Genomic DNA, 27,275 nt, shown 5'->3' on the forward strand with positions numbered 1-27,275 from the left:
TAAGAAATGCTGAGGTTTGTCAATCTGAACAAAGCATACTGCACACCCAAATTAGGTCAAATAGAACTGTGTACAGTATATGGTTAATCAGACTAAATTCTTGCACACTGGTTATAATCTTGTAAAAACCACTTTCTTCATATATTTAGTAATTATAAATCTGAATTACAAATGTGTATATAAAATCATTGAAGTCAAGTTCTTGGGTTTACAGTAATCCAGACTGTTTGTTGATTCTTGTTGTTTCCTCTGGATTCTTCTTTTCCAAAATGATTTCTCTGTCAAAAACAGGTCAAGGTCAGTCATGGACAATAGAGTTTTTATGCAAAATTGAACCAATTAGCTCACTGTAAGACAAACCTGAAGACCTGTGCCTGTTTCCGGAAATGTCTCAGTTTGTCAATTTCCTGAGCCAGTCTCCTCAAGTCATCTCCCTCGAGGGCCGCCAGGGTAGGTTCCTGTTGGAATCAGTTCACAATAGGTCTCCCTTAAACTTGTATATCTGTCTCTACTGTGTACTCGTCCTTTGTACCCCTGACTGGTATGAGACAGGGAAAGCTGGTTCAGTGTTTGACTAATAGCCCAGAGGCTATGACGCTCAGGTGTGCATACATGCGTACGTGCGTTTGTGTGGGTGTGTGTGTCTACTCACATCTCCATCACTAAGGCCCGATTCCAACAGCCCACTGAGCGCATCCACATTGTCATGACAGCGGTGGTACCGACCCCCAGTTTGGTGGGCCAGCTTCTTCAGAAAGTCATTGGCTGAGCTGTCAGAATAATAGTAATACATGCAGTGTGACACTGATATGGGTTATTTTATGGGTGCGCCAGGCCCTCCCCAGTCTATCCAATTATTTACATTCTAAATAATTGGTTGGTCCAGCCCACTATTCTTAGTGCACGTAGTGAGCGTCATTGTGTAACATATTAAATGTACAAATCAATCAATGTTCAAATCAACATTTACATTTACATTTACGTCATTTAGCAGACGCTCTTATCCAGAGCGACTTACAAATTGGTGCATTCACCTTATAGCCAGTGGGATAACCACTTTACAATGTTTTTTTTTTTTTTTTCAATCAATCATATAGTCAGACCTGTCTGTGCAGTTGAATGAGACAGTGTGGATAGTGATGTGGTTCCCTGTGGTCAGTCTCTCTGTCTCTTTCAGCACCAGGCTGCAGCTGGAATCTGGCTTCCCATCACTCAGCAGGTACAGGCCCACACTGTCCCCAAACCCACAGCCAGTCTGGGGAGCATACATACAGACGTTATAACATGACAAGGAGCATACATACAGAGGTTATAACATGATTATATAAACATAATTGGTTAACATGACATAGCCAGGCAACAAGAACAGCAGGTACAGGCCCACACTGTCCTCAAACACTCAACCAGTCTGGGGAACATACATACAGAGGTTATAACATGGCATAGCCAGTTATTACTGAAACCCTGACCTGCAGGGCCTCCAGAGTGTTGGTTCCCCCGTGGGTGTTTAGCTGATATGCCCACTGCACCGCGTCGCGGCATGCCTCCTCTGTAGGCTCCTGCAGTGCCGGGTGCCACACCTTCACCCCCTCGGAGAACGCCAGCAGAGAGAATCTGGGACACAGTCAGGGAGGGGGTCTGGGGCTAGATATGACACTAACCAATGGGTGTGAGTGTAGCAGGGGTAAGATGGTTATATGAACAAAATGAACCTAAGTTACAGTAGTAACAACCACAGAACTAGAATGACATTTTATTTCTATGGACACAACATTCCCTGAAAGATGAAGTATCTGTCATCCTTGACTGTAATTTTCCTCTATGAAACAGACAGATGGTTAGAAAGAGTAACGTCAGCCTGTTTGTCTAGGCCGACATAGTGTTCCTTTTTCATTATTTTTCTGGGATAGTCAACAGTGGAAGTGTCCAGGGGTAAGCAAAGATTTTTAGGTTCAGTTTACCTGACTGTGTTGTGATGCAGCTGTTCCCAAATGAGAGAGGCCAGCTTGGTCTTCAGCTCCCCCAGGCAGGGAGCCATTGAGCCGGACACATCCAGCAGCACACACACCTCCCTCTCCAGCACCGCCCCAAACACACGCCTGCTACCTGGGGAGGAAGGGAGCGGAAGGAGCCAGACACTAGGGTTACTTCAACCTTCAATCGGTCATTCATAGATATTTCAGTATTTTGGTACCATATAATTAGAATGACTAGAACAGAGACAGACAGACAAGATACAGAGAAAGTGACAGAGAGCGAGAGAGAGGCATACCGGAGAGCAGCCATTGCAGCCTCTGTGTGTAGCGCTGCAGGAGTCTCTCAGTCTGAGTCAGGTACTGTTTTAACTCTGCTGGAGTCAGCTGCAGGTGCTTCACCATCCCCTGAAACAACAACCACAGATAGAGAAAGACAGGAGGCTCAGACCAGCATGTGAGTGGCACTATGTGGATAGGTAGCTGGTTGGATAACCTGTTATTTTTATTTAATTAATTAATTAATTTTTCAGCATTTGGCTGCATTGGACATTTGTACTCGTACTTGAACTTGTACTTAGTTGGTAGCATTTTAATTTGTATTCATGCCAAAATATGTTATTGAAGCCATTCTCCTCTGACTCACGTTGATGTGGACACTGGGGAAGATGGAGCAGTATTTGGCAGACACTCTCTTGAGGACCGAGGGGACCAGCTTCTTATGATGAGTACAGTCAGGTCCAGACACCAGCTTATAGAGGTCAAGCTTCTGCTTCTTAATACTGAACCTCTTCAGCCACTACAAGTCAGGGCCAAGAGACATATGAGAAAAAAATACCAGAAGTGAGAGAGAATACAACAAGAAAAGTGTATTACCCCCCCACACACACACACATTTTTAGCACATTGCCTTATCAGAGTGACTTATAATTAGAGCATTTAAATAAGGCGGCTGATGTTAGATGAATGAATAGATCAATCTGATTGGTTGACTTGATGATTGGCATGCATATCTCATACTGCACCCGTTTGGTTGAGCAGATCTCTTCCTGCTTTGGCAGAGTCACTAAGGGGATGGACTTTCGGACACTTTTAGGTTTGGGGTAGGACTTGAACACCACACCTAGTGCAAGACAAGAGGGAAAATTCAATCACAACCCAAAAGGTCAACACACACACACACAGACAGACAGACAGACACATACACACTCTTACCCAAGTTACCATCTTCCAGGTAGAACACAGACTGAGAGACCTGAGAAGGCTTCCTCTGCTTGGCTTTAGTCTCTACTGGACCCCAACCAGTCATGGGCTGTGCTGAAGGAGACACAACAAACAAACAAGCTAACTAATAAAAGGCTATACCAATTTTACATCATACAATCATTTAAACTTGAAAATCAGCTACCACTTTATAAAAACATCTACAGTTCTGTATTATCAAAACACAACGGTTCATCCCATGTGTGTATCCCTGGGAAAACACAAAGTAAAAAAATAAAAAATACAATAACAACAACAACGCTAATCTGAGGTAAACGGGTGACGTTTTAGGAGAGGACAAAAATAGAGCTGAGTCATCCTTCATTCAGTACACTGAGGGGAGAAACCCTAACCCTGGCTGACGGGGTGATGATGTACCTGAGGGGAGAAACCCTAACCCTGGCTGACGGGGTGATGATGTCCCTGAGGGGAGTAACCCTAACCCTGGCTGACGGGGTGGTGATGTACCTGAGGGGAGAAACCCTAACCCTGGCTGACGGGGTGGTGATGTACCTGAGGGGAGTAACCCTAACCCTGGCTGACGGGGTGGTGATGTACCTGAGGGGAGTAACCCTAACCCTGGCTGACGGGGTGGTGATGTACCTGAGGGGAGTAACCCTAACCCTGGCTGACGGGGTGGTGATGTACCTGAGGGGAGTAACCCTAACCCTGGCTGACGGGGTGGTGATGTACCTGAGGGGAGAAACCCTAACCCTGGCTGACGGGGTGGTGATGTACCTGAGGGGAGTAACCCTAACCCTGGCTGACGGGGTGGTGATGTACCTGAGGGGAGTAACCCTAACCCTGGCTGACGGGGTGGTGATGTACCTGAGGGGAGTAACCCTAACCCTGGCTGACGGGGTGGTGATGTACCTGAGGGGAGAAACCCTAACCCTGGCTGACGGGGTGGTGATGTACCTGAGGGGAGTAACCCTAACCCTGGCTGACGGGGTGGTGATGTACCTGAGGGGAGAAACCCTAACCCTGGCTGACGGGGTGGTGATGTACCTGAGGGGAGAAACCCTAACCCTGGCTGACGGGGTGGTGATGTACCTGAGGGGAGAAACCCTAACCCTGGCTGACGGGGTGGTGATGTACCTCACCTCACTACTGAGAAAAACAAGATCTAAGTGACTGCTAGGCTGTGTCTCAAACGCCACCCTATTCCCTATATAGCCCATAGGGCTCTGGTCAAAAGTAGTGCACAATCTAGGGAAAAGGGTGCCATTTGGGACAATGCCCTAGTCTACTCTTCACATCTTTAAAAGCATCTTGAAGACACACATCATCTGTAGAGAGAAAGATAAAGTGCAGGTCAACATACCCTTTGGAAATACGGGTAACACCTTACCGACCCAACATGGATTTAATTCCTCATGTAAAGGACTTTGATGAACTGGAGACATCCTCCATTTGATTAATAGTTTATTAATTTTTAGTCTGGCTCTCGCTTTGAGTGGGGTTGGGACCGGAGTAGCACTAAACTGGTACTGTTGCACAGAAAGGTGATAGTTGCTCTGTCTGGCACTCCATGTTTCAGACCGTTTGCTTCTGTTTGGTGCCTAATGAACTCGGCCCTGCTCTAGCCCTTGCCTGACACTCACCTCAGATAGAACCTCCACTCAACTGGACTTTCAGTCACCCAAGGGGGAAGGTTCACTTAGGTACCGGTGGTAAACTTCCAGCCTGGCATTAAAACTGATTCAGTCTGGTTTAACCAGGCTAGAATGCTGACTCACCCGGTGGGATTGCAGATGTGGCACTGCTGGGACGCCATGTGAGAGCCTTCTGAGAGTAGGAACGCTCGTTTGCTCGGCCTTCCTTCATTTGCTATCAGCACAAAAAAAAGACTTATGTGACCCTTTACTTGGAGTGGTGATTTGTAGCATAAAGCATTCATAAAACCTTTATTTGCATGGCATAAAGTGTCATAATGCCCTACATATGTTTATATAATCTTCATAAATGCTTTCATGCAGTCTTATGTAGCATCGACATAAAACATTATAACATCCACTCCATATTTATTAGCAGCCTACTTTATCTCGGCCGAAGATGAGGCATTTCTAAAATAATTTCACTCCCTCTTTCATCTGATATTCTGTTTGTTAGTTGAGAGTTGAGAAATAAAAGTTGAAAGTGTTGTTTAATGTTGAAATGAGAGAGGACAAAGAGGAGAAAATACAAGTGTGTGTGTTCGTATGTGTGTGCTCTAACCAGCCTGGCGAGGGTGAGTGCTGTGGGTCGCGGTGGGGGCAGTGGTCCGTCTCTGCGTCTCCAGGCAAGGGGGGGCTGGGCCGGTGCTTTGTCCCCAGGAGAGAGATTATCCCCTGGGCACCTACAGCCAGACTTCTGGGTCAGGGAGTCCACCAGCATGGAGCTCTGGAGCCACACACAGAAATACAAAGAGATAGAGGTCATCCATTAACTAGCAATGGATCTATTTGCAATGCCAGTCTTACAATGTTAAAGCGATTGAAGTAATTTTTAAAAATAAAATAATGTAAACAGAATACCTTACAGTATGTTATGAATACATATGACTAGTATCTGAATCTAAATGTTTTGAGCAGTTTAGGACAGATTGTGCTGTTTAGCACTCTCCCTTCCCCATGCTGTTCCAATCTCACCTTCTGCCAATAATTAGCAGCCCTCTCCATCTCTCCAATCAGAGCAGTGATGTCATCGCTCTCCAGGATGCCTGCAGGGAGAGGACAGGACAGACCAGGGTTCAGGGTTTCCACCCAGCATAACACACACACACACACGCATACATACACACACACACGCACACGCAACATGCATACATACACACACAGTCAGACAGGCAACATGCATACACACACACACACACACAGGCAACTTACACACACACACACACTGTATAGAAGGAGTACAGTTGAAGTCGGAAGTTTACATACACCTTAGCCAAATACATTTAAACTCAGTTTTTCACAATTCCTGACATTTAATCCTAGTAAAAATTCCCTTAGGTCAGTTAGGATCACCACTTTATTTTAAGAATGTGAAATGTCCGAATAATAGTAGAGAGAATGATTTATTTCAGCTTTTATTTATTTCATCACATTCCCAGTGGGTCAGAAGTTTACATACACTCAATTAGTATTTGGTAGCATTGCCTTTAAATTGTTTAACTTGGGTCAAACGTTTCGGGTAGCCTTCCACAAGCTTCCCACAATAAGTTGGGTGAATTTTGGCCCATTCCTCCTGACAGAGCTGGTGTAACTGAGTCAGGTTTGTAGGCCTCCTTAATCGCACACGCCTTTTCAGTTCTGCCCACACATTTTCTATATGATTGGGGTCAGGGCTTTGTGATGGCCACTCCAATACCTTGACTTTGTTGTCCTTAAGCCATTTTGCCACAACTTTGGAAGTATGCTTGGGGTCATTGTCCATTTGGAAGACCCATTTGCGACCAAGCTTTAACTTCCTGACTGATGTCTTGAGATTTTGCTTCATTATATCCACATAATTTTCCTTCCTCATGATGCCATCTATTTTGTGAAGTGCACCAGTCCCTCCTGCAGCAAAGCACCCCCACAGCATGATACTTCCACCCCCGTGCTTCACGGTTGGGATGGTGTTCTTCGGCTTGCAAGCGACCCCCTTTTTCCTCCAAACATAACAATGGTCATTATGGTCAAACAGTTCAATTTTTGTTTCATCAGACCAAAGGACATTTCTCCAAAAAGTACGATCTTTGTCCCCATGTGCAGTTGCAAACCGTAGTCTGGCTTTTTTATGGCGGTTTTGAAGCAGTGGCTTCTTCCTTGCTGAGCGGCCTTTCAGGTTATGTCGATATAGGACTCGTTTTACTGTGGATATAGATACTTTTGTACCTGTTTCCTCCAGCATCTTCACAAGGTCCTTTGCTGTTGTTCTGGGATTGATTTGCACTTTTCGCACCAAAGTACGTTCATCTCTAGGAGACAGAACGCGTCTCCTTCCTGAGCGGAATGACGGCTGTGTGGTCCCATGGTGTTTATACTTTTTTATTTTATTTTATTTTTTTATTTTATTTAGCAGATGCTCTTATCCAGAGCGACTTACAGGAGCAATTAGGGTTAAGTGCCTTGCTCAAGGGCACATCGACAGATTTTTTTTTTTTTACTTGGGTACTATTGTTTTAGATTAGCTTAGATCAGCTTAATATTGCAGATAGATTGTAACTTCCATCAATGTAATTGTCTGCATCACTTCCAATCCCCCATGTTTTTTATATATATATTCCCCTTTATTACTTTCCAACCCCGCCACCCTTTCCCTACTTGGGGTAAACTAGTGAACAACAATGCTTAGGCCTCTACTTCCAGCTTATACTTCCTATCTACATTTTATGGACACAGTCAATTTTACAATAATTATATATATATATATTTTTTCTCCTGAACTTCTTCTACTCTCAACCTCTTCGATCATTTTCATGATGTCCATCCGGTTTGCTTCTATATGCCATATCTTTCTAACTGTGCTCTTTCCCAAAAGCTCCCAACATACAACCTATATACTTATTATGGACACTGTATGCTTACATTATTAGTTATCTTGTTATTATTTTGTTGTTAGTTGTTATTAGTCCCATCCTTCAGCTCCATTCAACACCTCCCATCTATCTCTTAACACCATCCATACAGGATTTCTATTTGCCATATATATTTCAACTGTACTGTGATGTTTTACAAAAATTCTGAACCTTTCTATTCTCATTGTTTCTACAGATTGTGAATTAAAAATAAACATTTTTGCTAAAAGTATTATTATATTATTGATCGATTGACTATGACTTTTCAGATCACCCAGTAATGCTTGGGTACTATTGTTTGTACAGCTGAACGTGGTACCTTCAGGCGTTTGGAAATTGCTCCCAAGGATGAACCAGACTTGAGGAGGTCTACAATTCTTTTTCTGAGGTCTTGGCTGATTTCTTTTTATTTTCCCATGATGTCAAGCAAAGAGGCACTGCGTTTGAAGGTAGGCCTTCAAATACATCCACAGGTACACCTCCAATTGACTCAAATGATGTCAATTAGCCTATCAGAAGGTTCTAAAGCCCTGACATAATTTTTGGGAATTTTCCAAGCTGTTTAAAGGCACAGTTAACTTAGTGTATGTAAACTTCTGACCCACTGGAATTGTGATACAGTGAATTGTAAGTTAAATAATCTGTCTGTAAACAATTGTTGGAAAAATTACTTGTGTCATGCACAAAGTAGATGTCCTAACCGACTTGCCAAAACTATAGTTTGTTAACAAGAAATTTGTGGAGTGGTTGAAAAACAAGTTTTAATGACTCCAACCTAAGTGTATGTAAACTTCCGACTTCAACTGTAACTGTTGAATGGGACATTAGCTGGGGGATCAGTGGGTTCACACAGCTGGCTGGTAGCCTCTCCAGGAAGTAATCACCTCTGTGGTGGGTAAGTGTTTCTACTTCTACCGTCATCACCAGCGCTCATTTCTTCAAGGTACCACTTCATGGTGGGTCAATCTATTTTTCCATAGCACTTTCTGAAGTCTTTCATTAAGATTTTGTGTGTGTGTGTGTATGTGTGTGTGAATTCTTGCGTACCTGTCTCACTGATCCAGTGGAAGCGTCCGTTGCCAGCTTGTGCCAGTTCCCTCAGTGCCCCCGCAGTCTCCTCCCTGGTGGCATGGCGAGGTGGAGGGCAACCCCCCGTCTGTGCCTCTGTCTCCTCTCCAGTGAACAGACAGACGTGGAGACGTAGAGGCAGGCCACTGCAGCGCTCTGACACATATGAAGACACCATTGCCTGGGAACAACCATGGGCATATGAATATGTAGGCGCAGTATATTAGTGACACCTAGCTAGCGCATTAAGCAGTTTCCAGCAGCAGAGGGCACCAGAGGGAAGCATGTCTCTATTATAGTGCCCTGTTGGGATGAAGTACAGCCAGTGTAACATTATGGTTACTCTCTGCGCCTAAGAACTGATTTCAGATCAGCTCTTCCTATACCAGTTCTAATGTTCACCATTATCAGTCATCATCACCAACTGATAAAACTGCTGCCAGGACAGTGTCATACCATTTCCTGGTCAGGCACTCCGCTGGTGAAGAGGTAGAGGCCCTGGATGAGAGGGGGGGACGGAGGGAGAAGAGGAGAGGGAGAGGGAGAGGGTGGGGGTGTCCCACCCCCATGGAGGTCCCCCTCCAGAAGCAGCCTCAGAGCAGCCATGGTGTTCCTGCTCCCTGAACACTGTAAACCCTGGACCCACCTGGAGGAGAGAGAGAGACACATGGTCAGAGCCATACACATCCGTGTGCAGCCACGCAAACACACATACACACACGCAAGCATGCTTGCACACACACTCACAAATATACGCACATGCACAAAGGCACACACACACGCAAACGCACACACACACGGATGCACAAATGCATGCACGCACACACGCACACACACACACTTTGAAATACTTTTGAACGACGTCACTGCATAGCATGTGACTAAAGCAGTATGTGAAGTCTCTCCAGTCTCCACACCAGCAGAGAACTGCCTCTCTACTGAAGTAGAGCTAGAGACCAGGGAAAGAGAGTGAGAGAGAGAGAGATAGAGCGAGAGAGAGAGAGAACAGCAAAGAGCCCTCAAAAGCAGAGACACCAGACAGAAACATAAGACAGCCTCACAGCCAGGCTTACACACACACACACACACACACACACACACACACACACACTTCAAGGACCTTACTGCCAGGCTTCCTGCAGGTTCTCTGGTGTGGGGGGGGCCAACCTCTCCCTCCAAGTTCTGACAGCTGAGCCGAACCTGACAGAGGAGAGAAAGACAAATAGAGTAGAACACAGTGGAGTTATTATACTACACACTGTATAGTACTACAGAGAGGAACACAGTGGAGTTATTATACTACACACTGTATAGTACTACAGAGAGGAATACAGTGGCGTTATTATACTACACACTGTATAGTACTACAGAGAGGAACACAGTGGAGTTATTATACTACACACTGTATAGTACTACAGAGAGGAACACAGTGGAGTTATTATACTACACACTGTATAGTACTACAGAGAGGAACACAGTGGAGTTATTATACTACACACTGTATAGTACTACAGAGAGGAACACAGTGGAGTTATTATACTACACACTGTATAGTACTACAGAGAGGAACACAGTGGAGTTATTATACTACACACTGTATAGTACTACAGAGAGGAACACAGTGGAGTTATTATACTACACACTGTATAGTACTACAGAGAGGAACACAGTGGAGTTATTATACTACACACTGTTTAGTACTACAGAGAGGAACACAGTGGCGTTATTATACTACACACTGTATAGTACTACAGAGAGGAACACAGTGGTGTTATTATACTACACACTGTATAGTACTACAGAGAGGAACACAGTGGAGTTATTATACTACACACTGTATAGTACTACAGAGAGGAACACAGTGGCGTTATTATACTACACACTGTATAGTACTACAGAGAGGAACACAGTGGAGTTATTATACTACACACTGTATAGTACTACAGAGAGGAACACAGTGGAGTTATTATACTACACACTGTATAGTACTACAGAGAGGAACACAGTGGAGTTATTATACTACACACTGTATAGTACTACAGAGAGGAACACAGTGGAGTTATTATACTACACACTGTATAGTACTACAGAGAGGAACACAGTGGAGTTATTATACTACACACTGTATAGTACTACAGAGAGGAACACAGTGGAGTTATTATACTACACACTGTATAGTACTACAGAGAGGAACACAGTGGAGTTATTATACTACACACTGTATAGTACTACAGAGAGGAACACAGTGGAGTTATTATACTACACACTGTATAGTACTACAGAGAGGAACACAGTGGAGTTATTATACTACACACTGTATAGTACTACAGAGAGGAACACAGTGGCGTTATTATACTACACACTGTATAGTACTACAGAGAGGAACACAGTGGCGTTATTATACTACACACTGTATAGTACTACAGAGAGGAACACAGTGGAGTTATTATACTACACACTGTATAGTACTACAGAGAGGAACACAGTGGAGTTATTATACTACACACTGTATAGTACTACAGAGAGGAACACAGTGGAGTTATTATACTACACACTGTATAGTACTACAGAGAGGAACACAGTGGAGTTATTATACTACACACTGTATAGTACTACAGAGAGGAACACAGTGGAGTTATTATACTACACACTGTATAGTACTACAGAGAGGAACACAGTGGAGTTATTATACTACACACTGTATAGTACTACAGAGAGGAACACAGTGGCGTTATTATACTACACACTGTATAGTACTACAGAGAGGAACACAGTGGAGTTATTATACTACACACTGTATAGTACTACAGAGAGGAACACAGTGGAGTTATTATACTACACACTGTATAGTACTACAGAGAGGAACACAGTGGCGTTATTATACTACACACTGTATAGTACTACAGAGAGGAACACAGTGGAGTTATTATACTACACACTGTATAGTACTACAGAGAGGAACACAGTGGAGTTATTATACTACACACTGTATAGTACTACAGAGAGGAACACAGTGGAGTTATTATACTACACACTGTATAGTACTACAGAGAGGAACACAGTGGAGTTATTATACTACACACTGTATAGTACTACAGAGAGGAACACAGTGGCGTTATTATACTACACACTGTATAGTACTACAGAGAGGAACACAGTGGAGTTATTATACTACACACTGTATAGTACTACAGAGAGGAACACAGTGGAGTTATTATACTACACACTGTATAGTACTACAGAGAGGAACACAGTGGAGTTATTATACTACACACTGTATAGTACTACAGAGAGGAACACAGTGGCGTTATTATACTACACACTGTATAGTACTACAGAGAGGAACACAGTGGAGTTATTATACTACACACTGTATAGTACTACAGAGAGGAACACAGTGGAGTTATTATACTACACACTGTATAGTACTACTGAGAGGAACACAATGACAACCTTGAAACAACGTTTTGTACGGTAGAAGAAAGACACTATCTCAAACTTGTACAACTGATCTGATCTGTAGAAGTTACAGTGAGAGAGGACAGGATATGTCTTCTACAGACTGATGGTGGGGAAGAAAGAGAGGTGAGAGAGTGATAACAACTTGAAACCGAGGAATTAAGAAGATTAAAGGTGAAGAAGTTCTAGAGATATGGGCGCCACATGCCAACTTGGATCAAAGCAATGTGGAGGACTGATATTAAAAAAGATTAAAAATAGTAGAGGGGTGAAGACTGGAAACATATCAACCTTCAAGCATATGAACATATTAAAAATTCATCTCAAATGTATGAAAGGAAAGAAAGAGTGAAAATATACAGTACAGGGACACACACACATTCATACTGACTCTACACACACACACACACACACACACACACACACACACACACACACACACACACACACATACTCACACACACTCATACTGACTCTATACACACACGCACACACACACATTCATACTGACTCTATACACACGCACACACGGACGCACACACACCCATACACAGAAATGTATGCACGCATGACTGTAAGTCGCTTTGGATAAAAGCGTCTGCTAAATGGCATATTAAATTAAATTAAATATTAATACAATCCTCATATACGCTGCTGCTACTCTGTTTATCATATATCCTGATGCCTAGTCACCTTACCCCTATACATATCTACCTCTACCACTCCAGTATCCCTGCACATTGTAAATATGGTATTGGAACTGACCCTGTAACTGACCCTGTATATACAGTGCCTTCGGAAAGTATTGAGATCCCTTGAATCTTTCCACATTTTGTTTACGTTACAGCCTTATTCTAAAATTGATTAAAATCTTTTTTTTCCCTCATCAATCTACACACAATACCCCATAATGACAAAGCAAAACAGGGTGTTAGAAATGTTTGCTAATTTATTACAAATAAATAACGGAAATGTCACATTTACATAAGTATTCAGACCCTTTACTCAGTACTTTGTTGAAGCACCTTTGGCAGCGATTACAGCATTGAGTCTTCTTGGGTATGACGCTACAAGCTTGGCTCACCTTTATTTGGGGAGTTTCTCCTATTCTTCTCTGCAGATCCTCTCAAGCTCTGTCAGGTTGGATGGGGAGCGTTGCTGCAAAGCTATTTTTAGGTCTCTCCAGAGATGTTCGATCGGGTTCAAGTTCGGGCTGTGGCTGGACCACTCAAGGACTATCAGAGACTTGTCCCAAAGCCACTCCTGCGTTGTCTTGGCTGTGTGCTTAGGGTCGTTGTCCTGTTGGAAGGTGAACCTTCGCCCCAGTCTGAAGTCCAGAGCGCTCTGGAGCAGGTTTTCATCAAGGATCTCTCTGTACTTTGCTCCGTTCATCTTTGCCTCGATCCTGACTAGTCTCCCAGTCCCTGCCGCTGAAAAACATCCCACAGCATGATGCTGCCACCACCATGCTTCACCGTAGGGATGGTGCCAGGTTTCATCCAGACGTAATGCAGAGATGGTTGTCCTTCTGGAAGGTTCTCCCATCTCCACAGAGGAACTCTAGAGCTCTGTCAGAGTGACCACCAGGTTCTTGGTCACCTCCCTGACCAAGGCCCTTCTCCCCCGATTTATCAGTTTGGCCAGGCGGCCAGCTCTAGGAAGAGTCTTGGTGGTTCCAAACATCTTCCGTTTAAGAATGATGGAGGCCACTGTCTTCTTGGGGACCTTCAATGCTGCAGACATTTTTTGGTACCCTTCCCCAGATCTGTGCCTTGACACAATCCTGTCTCGGAGCTCTACGGACATTTCCTTTGACCTCATGGCTTGATTTTTGCTCTGACATGCACTGTCAGCTGTGGGACCTTATATAGACAGGTGTGTGCCTTTCAAAATCATGTCCAATCGATTGAATTTACCACAAGTGGACTCCAATCAAGTTGTAGAAACAGGATGCACCTGAGCTCAATTTTGAATCTCATAGCAAAGGGTCTGAATACTTATGTAAATAAAAAAACTGTTTTCGCTTTGTCATTATGGGGTATTGTGTGTAGATTGATGAGGAAAACATTTATTTAATCAATTTTAGAATAAGCATGTAACGTAACAAAATATGGAAAAAGTCAAGGGGTCTGAATACTTTCCGAAGGCACTTACTTACATTCTCCTGTTCTTCTAATTTCTATTTTCTTGTGTGTTTTTGTTCTACTTTACTTTATTTTATAGTACTACTGATATTGATTACTGCATCGTTGGAAAATAGCTTGCAAGAGAGGCATTTCACTGTACTTGTGCACTTGACAATAAAACATGAAACTGAAATGTTGGTGATGCAATAAACAACCAACCATCCAACTCCATTGTAACCTTGTCAACTGACAATAACGAGATAGCAGATTAGGGATCACAACATGCAACAATGTACTCTGCAATGTACTGCACATACTACAGAAACATCATCCACATACAGTATATGCACTTAAATCCCAGTAACAACTCCATATTTCAATACCACATCCAATCTGCATTATAAATAGATTGAACTCCGACGATTATCTAAGGCCCCAGGCTTTTTATATCTCAATTTGAATGAGCAGGGCTATAATTTGGATTCTTATTCGAGTGAGTCATTTCACTCTATTAACCATCCCCATTAAGGATCAAGCAAATGTCTGTTAAAAACGTATGTGGTGAGGTGAGGTCACGGTCTGACAGGTAGGTAAATGTGCTAATGCAGGGGAACCTTTGACAGCCAAATCAATTAGATCTATTCTCATGCAGAACGTAACCAAATCACACTTGATTAAACTGGAGATTGGGGGAGTGGAGGTGAGAGAGTGTTGGAGAGACACTTAGATTTGTGTGTATTAGGTTTTTGTTGTGGAACTGTTAGATATTACTTGCTAGATATTGCTGCACTGTCGGAACTAGAAGCACAAGCATTTCGCTACACTCGCAATAGCATCTGCTAACCATGTGTATGTGACCAATACATTTGATTTGATTTGATTTATTTGAGTGTACAGGGTTGTTATGTGAAAGAGTTGTATTTTTTCCTTGATCTATTATCAAGGATTAGAACATGCACCGCTTGTGTTGTGATTGGATTCATGTGAGCTCAATGTGCTATCAAATGGGGATTGTGCGTGTGTGTGTTTCTGCATGTGGGTGTGTGTGTGTGTGTGTGTGTGTGTGTTTGTGTGTGTGTGTGTGTCATTGGAGGCTGCTGAGATGAGGACGGCTCATAATAATGGCCGGAATGGCATAAACACCTGGAAACCATGTGTTTGATGTATTTGATACCAATCACCCAATTCCGCTCCAGCCATTCCCACGAGCCTGTCCTCCCCAATTAAGGTGCCACCAACCTCCTGTGGTGTGTGTGTGTGACCTACGCAATGATGTTGAAGCTGTGTTTGTTGGCCAGCTGCTCCTCCAGTAGCACCCGGAGGGAGTGCTGGATGTGGAGAGAGAAGCCAGAGATCATCATAGACATGTCTACCACAATCACCACCCTACAGAGAGACATAAAAAGAAAGACAGAGAGAGACAGAGAGAGAGAGAGAAAGAGAGGGAGAGGGACAGAGCGAGAGAGAGAAAGAGAGAGAGGGACAGAGAGAAAGAAAGAGAGAGACAGAGAGTGAGAGAGAGAGAGAGAAAGAGAGAGGGAGAGAGAGAGAGAGAGAGAGAGAGAGAGAGAGAGAGAGAGAGAGAGAGAGAGAGAGAGAGAGAGAGAGAGCGATTGGTGGACCTTTGAAACTGCTTAATTTGAGCCAGTTTGCTACAGCAGGAAAATAATCCTGAAGCAACAGGAAATGTGAATTATTATGTAGATTATAATTAACTGACATTTTTTGTAGGGGTTGATACATTTTTTGTTAGGGCAAATCAAGTCTGTCATTTTAAAGTGGACTTTTTAAACCTAAAATACACTACAAGTTTGCATTGCCTGCTGTACAGGAACATTTCTCAGCAACAAATTAAGATCCTACATCTGTATACTGTGACAGAAAATAACTGCCCCCGACACAGGCTAGAAAGATAATGGACATCATTATTTTGTGAGTGATAGCAGACTAATAGCTGTGTGTCCTACTGTACCTCTGTTCACACACTGTCCCCCAGATCTGTCTGCTCCCACTGCTCAGCCACTGCACCCTCCTCTCCAACACAGCCACAGCAGACAGCAGCTGCTTCTGTAGGTGACAAAGAGAGGGATGGAGAGATGGGTGAGAGAGACAGGGATGGAAGATAGAAAGAGAGGTTGGAAGGGGTGATGGGTGAGACAGATACAGGTGAAAGGTGAGCGAGAACATCATCACTATCAACACACCTAGTCTAGTAAGAAGAGAACTGGTTGAGGAGAGGAGAAAGGAGGGTTAGACTAATACTAATAATCAAATCAAAAGACAGACAAGACGTCATGTGCTTCTGACATCACATCCTGACTGGTGAACCCACCTGGTAGTGGTAGATTAAGGGCAGGTCCACATGGACGTTCTTCACCGTTCCATCATGCCACTCAAACTGCACCATGGCCTTCTGGGTGGGATCCAACATGGAGGGAGGAAGTACAGGACAAATACATTCATAAACATAATATTTTGTGACCAAATATTTTTTATTTCACAGCTAGAAAGGTACAAGAGACTAGAGACATATCTAGCCTGGTGGAAACAGTCTGATCTGACATGCTGTTTCACTTGTAACGAAACGTGAGTGCAGTGATCAGCCTGTTTGACCAGGCTAAGACATATCATACCCATCTCCCATCCTCCCACCTTGAGATAACCCCTCCCACATTGAGATAATCCCTCCCACCCTGAGATAAAATTAATGAAAAAGGACAGAACAGTTGTAAATACAAAGCTTACTGATAACCAAGAGTGACCGACGCAATTACTCTAAATGCTTTACCTCCAAGTCTTCCGCTGCCCAGACAGAATGAAAGATCACTGAGCTAGGAAGAGTAATTGATAAAGCAGCATTGATTAACTGATATAAGTTAATTACGCCCAGTCAAATAAGCATTGGGTTCCACTCCCCTGCACCACCTAAAGAGGTTTGTTCAAGGACCATATTAAGATTGACTGGAACATCAAAAGACAGGGAGATAAGAGAGAAAAGGAAAGAGGGAGAGAAAGAAAGAAAGACAGAACGACAGACAGACAGACAGACAGACAGACAGACAGAAAGAAAGAAAGAAAGAAAGAAAGAAAGAAAGAAAGAAAGAAAGAAAGAAAGAAAGAAAGACAGACAGAAAGAAAGAAAGAAAGAAAGAAAGAAAGAAAGAAAGAAAGAAAGAAAGACAGACAGACAGACAGACAGACAGACAGACAGACAGACAGACAGACAGAAAGAAAGAAAGAAAGAAAGAAAGAAAGAAAGAAAGAAAGAAAGAAAGAAAGAAAGAAAGAAAGAAAGAAAGAAAGAAAGAAAGAAAGAAAGAAAGAAAGAAAGAAAGAAAGAAAGAAAGAAAGAAAGACAGACAGAAAGAAAGAAAGGGATAGAGGGATTGAAAGAGTGGTACATCATGTACTGTGACCTGGCCACAAAAAGATGAGACAGAAGAAAATGAGAGAAAGGACTGTGTGTGCAGAAGATAAAAAGAGCCAAACAGTGGTACCTCATGAACCATCGACTGTTAGGCCATTACAAGAGAAGGAGAAAAGAAAAAAGGCTACAAGGAGAGAAAGAAGAAAGAAGAGACAGACAGTGGTACCTCATGGACTGTTGAGCTGACGGTCTTGTTCAGGATAGGTACAAACCCCTCCAGTAGAGAATAGGCATTGGGAGACAGAACCTGGTACAGCCCCAGTCTCTTAGCTACAGGCAGAGAGAGAGGATTAGATAGACAGAACCTGGTACAGCCCCAGTCTCTTAGCTACAGGCAGAGAGAGAGGATTAGATAGACAGAACCTGGTACAGCCCCAGTCTCTTAGCTACAGGCAGAGAGGATTAGATAGACAGAACCTGGTACAGCCCCAGTCTCTTAGCTACAGGCAGAGAGAGAGGATTAGATAGACAGAACCTGGTACAGCCCCAGTCTCTTAGCTACAGGCAGAGAGAGAGGATTAGATAGACAGAACCTGGTACAGCCCCAGTCTCTTAGCTACAGGCAGAGAGAGAGGATTAGATAGACAGAACCTGGTACAGCCCCAGTCTCTTAGCTACAGGCAGAGAGGATTAGATAGACAGAACCTGGTACAGCCCCAGTCTCTTAGCTACAGGCAGAGAGAGAGAGGATTAGATAGACAGAACCTGGTACAGCCCCAGTCTCTTAGCTACAGGCAGAGAGAGAGGATTAGATAGACAGAACCTGGTACAGCCCCAGTCTCTTAGCTACAGGCAGAGAGGATTAGATAGACAGAACCTGGTACAGCCCCAGTCTCTTAGCTACAGGCAGAGAGAGAGGATTAGATAGACAGAACCTGGTACAGCCCCAGTCTCTTAGCTACAGGCAGAGAGGATTAGATAGACAGAACCTGGTACAGCCCCAGTCTCTTAGCTACAGGCAGAGAGAGAGGATTAGATAGACAGAACCTGGTACAGCCCCAGTCTCTTAGCTACAGGCAGAGAGAGAGAGGATTAGATAGACAGAACCTGGTACAGCCCCAGTCTCTTAGCTACAGGCAGAGAGAGAGGATTAGATAGACAGAACCTGGTACAGCCCCAGTCTCTTAGCTACAGGCAGAGAGGATTAGATAGACAGAACCTGGTACAGCCCCAGTCTCTTAGCTACAGGCAGAGAGAGAGGATTAGATAGACAGAACCTGGTACAGCCCCAGTCTCTTAGCTACAGGCAGAGAGAGAGGATTAGATAGACAGAACCTGGTACAGCCCCAGTCTCTTAGCTACAGGCAGAGAGAGAGAGGATTAGATAGACAGAACCTGGTACAGCCCCAGTCTCTTAGCTACAGGCAGAGAGAGAGGATTAGATAGACAGAACCTGGTACAGCCCCAGTCTCTTAGCTACAGGCAGAGAGGATTAGATAGACAGAACCTGGTACAGCCCCAGTCTCTTAGCTACAGGCAGAGAGAGAGGATTAGATAGACAGAACCTGGTACAGCCCCAGTCTCTTAGCTACAGGCAGAGAGAGAGGATTAGATAGACAGAACCTGGTACAGCCCCAGTCTCTTAGCTACAGGCAGAGAGAGAGGATTAGATAGACAGAACCTGGTACAGCCCCAGTCTCTTAGCTACAGGCAGAGAGGATTAGATAGACAGAACCTGGTACAGCCCCAGTCTCTTAGCTACAGGCAGAGAGAGAGGATTAGATAGACAGAACCTGGTACAGCCCCAGTCTCTTAGCTACAGGCAGAGAGAGGGGATTAGATAGACAGAACCTGGTACAGCCCCAGTCTCTTAGCTACAGGCAGAGAGAGGGGATTAGATAGACAGAACCTGGTACAGCCCCAGTCTCTTAGCTACAGGCAGAGAGGATTAGATAGACAGAACCTGGTACAGCCCCAGTCTCTTAGCTACAGGCAGAGAGGATTAGATAGACAGAACCTGGTACAGCCCCAGTCTCTTAGCTACAGGCAGAGAGAGAGGATTAGATAGACAGAACCTGGTACAGCCCCAGTCTCTTAGCTACAGGCAGAGAGGATTAGATAGACAGAACCTGGTACAGCCCCAGTCTCTTAGCTACAGGCAGAGAGGATTAGATAGACAGAACCTGGTACAGCCCCAGTCTCTTAGCTACAGGCAGAGAGGATTAGATAGACAGAACCTGGTACAGCCCCAGTCTCTTAGCTACAGGCAGAGAGGATTAGATAGACAGAACCTGGTACAGCCCCAGTCTCTTAGCTACAGGCAGAGAGAGGGGATTAGATAGACAGAACCTGGTACAGCCCCAGTCTCTTAGCTACAGGCAGAGAGGATTAGATAGACAGAACCTGGTACAGCCCCAGTCTCTTAGCTACAGGCAGAGAGGATTAGATAGACAGAACCTGGTACAGCCCCAGTCTCTTAGCTACAGGCAGAGAGGATTAGATAGACAGAACCTGGTACAGCCCCAGTCTCTTAGCTACAGGCAGAGAGGATTAGATAGACAGAACCTGGTACAGCCCCAGTCTCTTAGCTACAGGCAGAGAGGATTAGATAGACAGAACCTGGTACAGCCCCAGTCTCTTAGCTACAGGCAGAGAGAGAGGATTAGATAGACAGAATCTGGTACAGCCCCAGTCTCTTAGCTACAGGCAGAGAGGATTAGATAGACAGAACCTGGTACAGCCCCAGTCTCTTAGCTACAGGCAGAGAGAGAGGATTAGATAGACAGAATCTGGTACAGCCCCAGTCTCTTAGCTACAGGCAGAGAGAGAGGATTAGATAGACATAACCTGGTACAGCCCCAGTCTCTTAGCTACAGGCAGAGAGAGAGGATTAGATAGACAGAACCTGGTACAGCCCCAGTCTCTTAGCTACAGGCAGAGAGGATTAGATAGACAGAACCTGGTACAGCCCCAGTCTCTTAGCTACAGGCAGAGAGAGAGGATTAGATAGACAGAACCTGGTACAGCCCCAGTCTCTTAGCTACAGGCAGAGAGAGAGAGGATTAGATAGACAGAACCTGGTACAGCCCCAGTCTCTTAGCTACAGGCAGAGAGAGAGGATTAGATAGACAGAACCTGGTACAGCCCCAGTCTCTTAGCTACAGGCAGAGAGGATTAGATAGTACATCAGACATCAGAGTTTAGGACAGAGGCTTCATTCCAGTTTCAATCTGAATCTATTCTTGTCATGGCCAATGGCTTTTGGAATCAATACTTGGTTGCCGCAGTTACTTTTAGAGCAGGATGAAGTTGACTTTAACACGGATCTATGGTCAGTTTTGCATTGTTCCTTTTTAATGGTTAAGGTTAGGATGAAAGTGTGTAAGCTGATTCTAGATCTGTGCCTATGTGTAACTTCTACCTAAAGCACCTACCTTTCAGTCCATGGTTCCTCAGCCAATCAGCCGAGGAGGTGGGCTGGACACCTGGGGGCTTGATGCTCAGGGGGGCATTGTGGTTGGGTGGACTGGGGAGCGAGGAAGAGAGTGATAGGCTGTCCAACTCTGTGGAAATCTGAGGGAGTACAATAAGAGGAAAGATTCACTAAAAAGTTTATGTAAGATGTTCAAGAAAAATACTGTACACACAGACACAGACAGAGGCACAGACGCACACACAGAGTCCATTCACCTTTTGTCCCACCACAGTGACAGTCATGTCCCCCAGTCGTCCCTGACGCAGGGCCTCAGTGTATCCCAGCAGCTCTCTGGCTGCCTTGATCTCTGTCCACAGCAGCTCCACGTCTGTACTGCTGTCCACTACACCCTGATCCACACACCACACACACACAAACAGGAGGGAAAGTAATTTTTGACCACAATACACTAAAACACAAACCCAAATAGCACAGTCAGGACAGACAGGTTACCAGTGAAGCTGAGAAGATGTGGTGGCGTCCCCGTGTAACTTCAGCTAGTCTCTTTACAGTTGCCTGTTTGAGGTAGAGACACAGTGAATCGTTGACCAAACTTTTCACAGATTCAACATTTTAGTAAATCTGTCCCTTTATTAATAAAAACACACGATTGTTGGTGACATGAAAGTCCAGCAGTTTGACTCACAATGGTAAGAGGGCTAATGCTACAGTAGGACACCACATGGATCGACAACGCCCTTCCCAAAATGCTTTGCTCTACGTAATCAAAGAGCGCATCTGAGGTCTGGTCAGGGCTAGAGAGAGGGAAGGAGAGGAAGGAGAGAAGTTAGAGAGGAGGAAGTACTATCATCAAACACAGGGGACTTGCTACTTGTTATATTGTAAGAATAACCCTGCTCTCTGATCGGTCGCTTTATAATGACATCGTCATAACCCCGGTCTCTGATTGGTCCCTTCAAAATGACATCATCATAACCCTGCTCTCTGATTGGTACCTTCACAGTGGCATCATAACCCCGCTATCTGATTGGTCCTTTCATCATAAGATCGTCATAACCCTGCTCTCTGATTAATCCCTTAATAATAACATAATCATAATGACATTGTCATACACCTGCTCTCTGATTGGTCATCCTAGCCCTGCTCTCTGATTAGTCCATTTATAATACATAATACAACTCAATGTGTAGATAGTGTACAACCCAATGCAGTTATTGCTGTACTTTCATTATCAGTCCCATTACATCACTGTCCTGTTCAAGTTGATTCACCTGGAGCCCAGGATGATGACCAGGGAGTCAAGCTGAGTGCAGCCCAGGCCATGGCCTCTTTTCAGGGCCTGGAGAAGGTTACAGCCCCCCCTGGCTCCCAGCTCATCCACCCAGCCATGAGCCTCCTGCAGTCTGGAGAGAGAACATGCCATAGAGACACAGTCTACTGTAAAAGGCAGCCTACACAGATCCACTGACAACGAGTCAGCTTATAGAAACTTGCAGTTTAGGTCTAGTTCAAGTTCATGTTCAATTACACCCACACAGCAGTCAATACAAACTGAAATCCATGAGCATACAAATATCATAGGTCTATCTAAAACATATTTATAAATGGATAAAATGATTGGAAGACATATATACTTACAACAATAAGAACAACACAAACTAGCATTAAGTGTGTATACGGACGTTTCACACAGAACTTATTTTTATTTGATCTATTTTTATTCTAACCCATACTTCAAACCCAACACTGTAGGTATATTACACCCTACAGTGGTAGATCAGCTGTATGTTGTGCTATTTCATTGAGGAAACATGAGTGTATTACTGTAACTGAAAATATGGGCGTCCCCCAAACTATACACAGTTTATGTTTTAATAAACGAATGTAGGAATGTTTTTTTAAAGCACAGATACACTTAACTGTAGGAATGAGTGATGATCTATGATGGTATTAAACGATGGAACACTTAACATTTATTTACACTAATAGATACTGAAGTGTTCAGTATGAAAACACATTGTGTTTGTATTCTTTGGCATTGGTGTTGAATACAGCCAGTCAGTCGCCACAGAACAGTGCACAGTAGCTCTCACTGTCCCTCACTCTTCCCTGTGTGTGTCTTCCTCTCCTAACACAGGCACAAAGTGTTCTCGCATGTACCCACGCATTCCCAAATGACTCATCTAAAATAACACAAGAGGCATAAGAGGCATACTAAAATAGACATTATACCCTAATGAAAATAAACGCAGGAGCGAGCTGAAATAAACAGTGGGCGCTGTGCTGCGTCAGGGCTGTGAGACTGCAGGGACACACACACACCAAGGCCGTGAGACAGTCCTCCAGGCCTCTCCCTTTCAGTACCATGCTGTTACATCAACATCCAGACTCCTCTGGTATCATCATGGAACTTGACCTAAAGTGACTGGGCAGCTTTTTAAGGATACTATAGCAATATCTGAAAAATAATAGTATTTTATCCCACCAAAACACTTGAGGGATACGTGTCAGCTATAATATCCTCTCAATTGTGAACAACTGGAATTCTAGAGTGGACTATTTTGTGGTCGAAAATAATATGCCCGTCACCCCTCTGGGTTAAAGGTGCAATCTGTAGTTTCATTTCTGGTTAAAGAAAACTACTTTGCAGGGCTGACGGGGTACCAAAATGCATAGCTGCGGGAAGTAGTTTGGGGGGGCTGAAAAAACGTTTTGCCCACGCTGCAGACGGATATATCGGTCTGCTAATACAGGACTATTAAAGGCCCAGTGCACTTCCTTTGTGATTTTTTAAAATTATATATATATAAAAATATTCTGATTTTTCAGGGGGAGCACCCCTACTTCCCGCAGCTATGCCTAAACGGTGTGTGTGTGTGTGTATGTGTGTTTGAGCATGGATTATTTCAGCATTTAGTCTTTTGGCCACAGGGGGCAAAAAGGTTACGGGATACACCTTTAAAGCACAATATTATGACCTTGATGACCTCTCTTAGGACTTCTCACCTGAAGGGGTTGACATCTCTGGGGCCGTCCCAAAGGCTGCTGGTCTCAGTACCACAGGACATCAGGTACAGCTGACGCTTACAGCTGAGCTGCTCTTCTATCAGAGACTGACACACACACACACAAACATACATACATAAACACACACACCTTCAATGCTTGCTGAGAGACAAAGCCCATAGTAAACATATTGTTTACACATATTGTATTAATGAAGTAAATGATGAGGTGAAACCATGGGTTTAAATGTCTATCTATCTCACCAGTAAATGATGAGGTGAAACCAGGGGTTTAAATGTCTATCTATCTCACCAGTAAATGATGAGGTGAAACCAGGGGTTTAAATGTCTATCTATCGCACCAGTAAATGATGAGGTGAAACCAGGGGTTTAAATGTCTATCTATCTCACCAGTAAATGAGAGGTGAAACCAGGGGTCTAAATGTATATATATCTCACCAGTAAATGATGAGGTGAAACCAGGGGTTAAATGTATATTTATCTTACCAGTAAACGATGAGGTGAAACCAATGATGTATACAAACCCTGGATTGCTGATGAAATATATTGGCCATTGAGAGGCTTTGAAGCCATATTGGCCATATTAGCACTCCCTATTAGGAGCAGTCCTCCATAGGAATGAGTGGAATTCTACAGTATTTCAATAAAATGTTTCAAGGACAAAATGACATGTATTTAAGTATGTTTTTGTTGTATTTAAGTATGTTTTGTTGAAGTGAGGACAGTAATATTAGTATTCGCTAAAGAAAGACTTTAAGGACATTTTTTAAATAGAATTATTCATTTTCTATTTGTATGTTTAGCTCACATAATATCATTTAAAAGTATGCATTAAAGTGTCTGTAATAGAAAAAAACATGTTAAAAACGAATCTAGACGTTAATAAAAGCATTTCTATAGCTTCCAAAATCTTTTTTACAACGGAGGAGGAGTACCAAGATGGCTGTGCGGTAGCTTCATTACAGCGCCCCCTGTCAGTCATCTAGGGTTTATAAACATCACTGGGTGAAACCAGGGGTCTAAATGTATATATATCTCACCAGTAAATGATGAGGTGAAACCAGTGGTTTAAATGTCTATCTATCTTACCAGGAGGTTCCTCTGTAGATCTGGCAGTCTGTCCTTGGTGCAGTTAACATCTGAGGTGTCAACTATGACCCCTACTCTGGACCCCTTCACCAGCCCAAACACCTGCCACACACACAGGGGAATGGTACAGTTATACAGTCACTCTGGACACTTTAGTTTGTATAGCAATAGTTATATACTGTATATTATGATGATGGTGATGGTGATGATGAAGAAGAAGAAGAAGAAGAAGAAGAAGAAGAAGAAGATCTACTATGCCATACCTTCATACTTCCTTGGTTCAGCCATCTTATCCTGCCATGGTACAGCTCAGTGGCCCTGTAGAGTCCAAACAACAAATTCATTATCACAAACAGTGGCAGTCACGGTTGCAGCTATGTGAGTGTGGGTGACAGCACATGTTTTGTGTGTGTGTGCGCGTGCATGCTTGCATGCCTGCGTGGGTGCATGCCAGTGTGTGTATGTGTGCCTATGCGTGCGTGGCACCACATGCCAGTGTGTGTGTGTGTGAGTTTGCACGCATTTGTGTGTGTGTGTGTGCTAAGAGAGGAGTACTCACTGGTACAGCTGGAAGTCAAAGTGAGTGAGTGCTGCAGCAGTGATCTCCAGCTGTCTGCTGAGGCCTCTGTCCTCCCCAGCCCTGCCACCAACAGAGAGGTCAGAGCAGGGGACAAGGGCAACTGCTATTAGGTCATACGTGGCTGTTCAGGCAGCCTTGCTCAGACAATAACTGCCCAGATGGGCTAAGTTGGATGGAGGCTGATAGGGCATGCATTTGTAACATGGAACGAGCTAGGGGTGCTAGGGACCTGGGCACGTATTCACAAAGCGCCTCAGTGTAAAAGTGCTGATCTAGTATCAGGTCCCTGCTCTTTTTCATTATGATTTAAAAGTCAAAACGGATCCTAGATCAGCAGTCCTACTCTGATACTCTTTGTGAATATGGGCCCAGATATGTAAAGCTGGCCCCAGTCACACACACTTACCTGATCTTGGTGGTCCCGTGTGAGAGGAGTGTTGAGAGGGAGAGGCCGGAGCTGTGGAGACTGTGGGTCAGGAGCCAATCAGAGGAGCTCTTCCACTCTGCAGTCTGACCCTGTGACCTCTGGAGAATCTGGGTTACAGAGAGGAGCACAGACAGTAAGGTACAGTACAGATATACTCTGAGGCTCAGTACTACAGACATAAAGTAAGCCTTAGTACTATATACATATAAAATGTAAAGGGATACAGACAAACATGCAGACATAAGGTAGGCCTATAGCACAGACAGCATTACAGACAGACAGGGGCAATATGGACTAAAACACAGACTGCGACGACACAGGCAGTAATAACATGGAGAAAGAACAAGAGACACAAACAAGATTTACCCTATTACACTGTTGATTTAGCATCTGAATGATTATGCAATAGACACAAACAAACTACACATCAGTTCAATTCTATGCTTTCAGTGGAAGACTGAACACTATTTATCCAGGTTTATCTCATGGATATTAAATGTATTTTTTAAGAGAGAACTTGACCAGCTCACCAGTAAGTCCTGTTTTTGGTTGACATGGGTGACCAGTAGACCATCGTCTCTGTGAGGGGCAGACAGAGACACATCTTCCCAGGGAGGGCAGTCATCTCTGAGGGAAGTACTGCCCGCTTCCATCACACCTGTTCACCTATGAAAACCCAATAAAAACCCACTATAAAACCCACTCCAACCTTCATTCAGAATAGCAATATTGTGCATTATGCAACCCTTGGTAAAAGTGTGCAACCTTCTGCAACACCTTTGCAGTGTGCAACATCCTCATAGGCCGGGGGCTTATTAACATGGATAAATTGGGCATCACCTCTGATCTAATGACATACAACACAGTATGACACTCTTGACTTCTTCTTCTAAAAGAGTTACTCAAAGGCATCTGTAA

At 43.8% G+C, this 27,275-nt stretch overlaps 1 protein-coding gene across 1 annotated transcript; it reads right to left on the reverse strand.

The window, feature by feature from the left end:
- Positions 1–208: 208 nt before the first annotated feature.
- vwa3a (von Willebrand factor A domain containing 3A) lies at positions 209–27,010 on the reverse strand (the record flags this gene model as incomplete). The annotated part of the gene is made up of 31 exons (XM_084144756.1): positions 209–278; positions 361–458; positions 653–770; positions 1,104–1,255; positions 1,470–1,614; positions 1,962–2,106; positions 2,273–2,381; positions 2,620–2,772; positions 2,999–3,096; positions 3,189–3,290; positions 4,976–5,066; positions 5,454–5,618; positions 5,867–5,937; positions 8,827–9,028; positions 9,304–9,493; positions 9,973–10,047; positions 15,699–15,818; positions 16,405–16,499; positions 16,765–16,845; positions 18,026–18,129; positions 21,234–21,372; positions 21,490–21,624; positions 21,728–21,790; positions 21,921–22,029; positions 22,507–22,638; positions 24,242–24,348; positions 25,351–25,452; positions 25,614–25,668; positions 25,910–25,990; positions 26,337–26,455; positions 26,888–27,010. The coding sequence occupies 31 exons, from the start codon at positions 27,008–27,010 to the stop codon at positions 209–211; spliced, it is 3,549 nt and encodes a 1,182-aa protein (XP_084000882.1).
- Between the last annotated feature and the right edge of the window lie 265 nt (positions 27,011–27,275).

This window comes from Coregonus lavaretus (genome assembly GCF_964263955.1).
Source record: "Coregonus lavaretus genome assembly, chromosome: 28".
In the NCBI taxonomy this organism is placed as follows: domain Eukaryota; kingdom Metazoa; phylum Chordata; class Actinopteri; order Salmoniformes; family Salmonidae; genus Coregonus; species Coregonus lavaretus.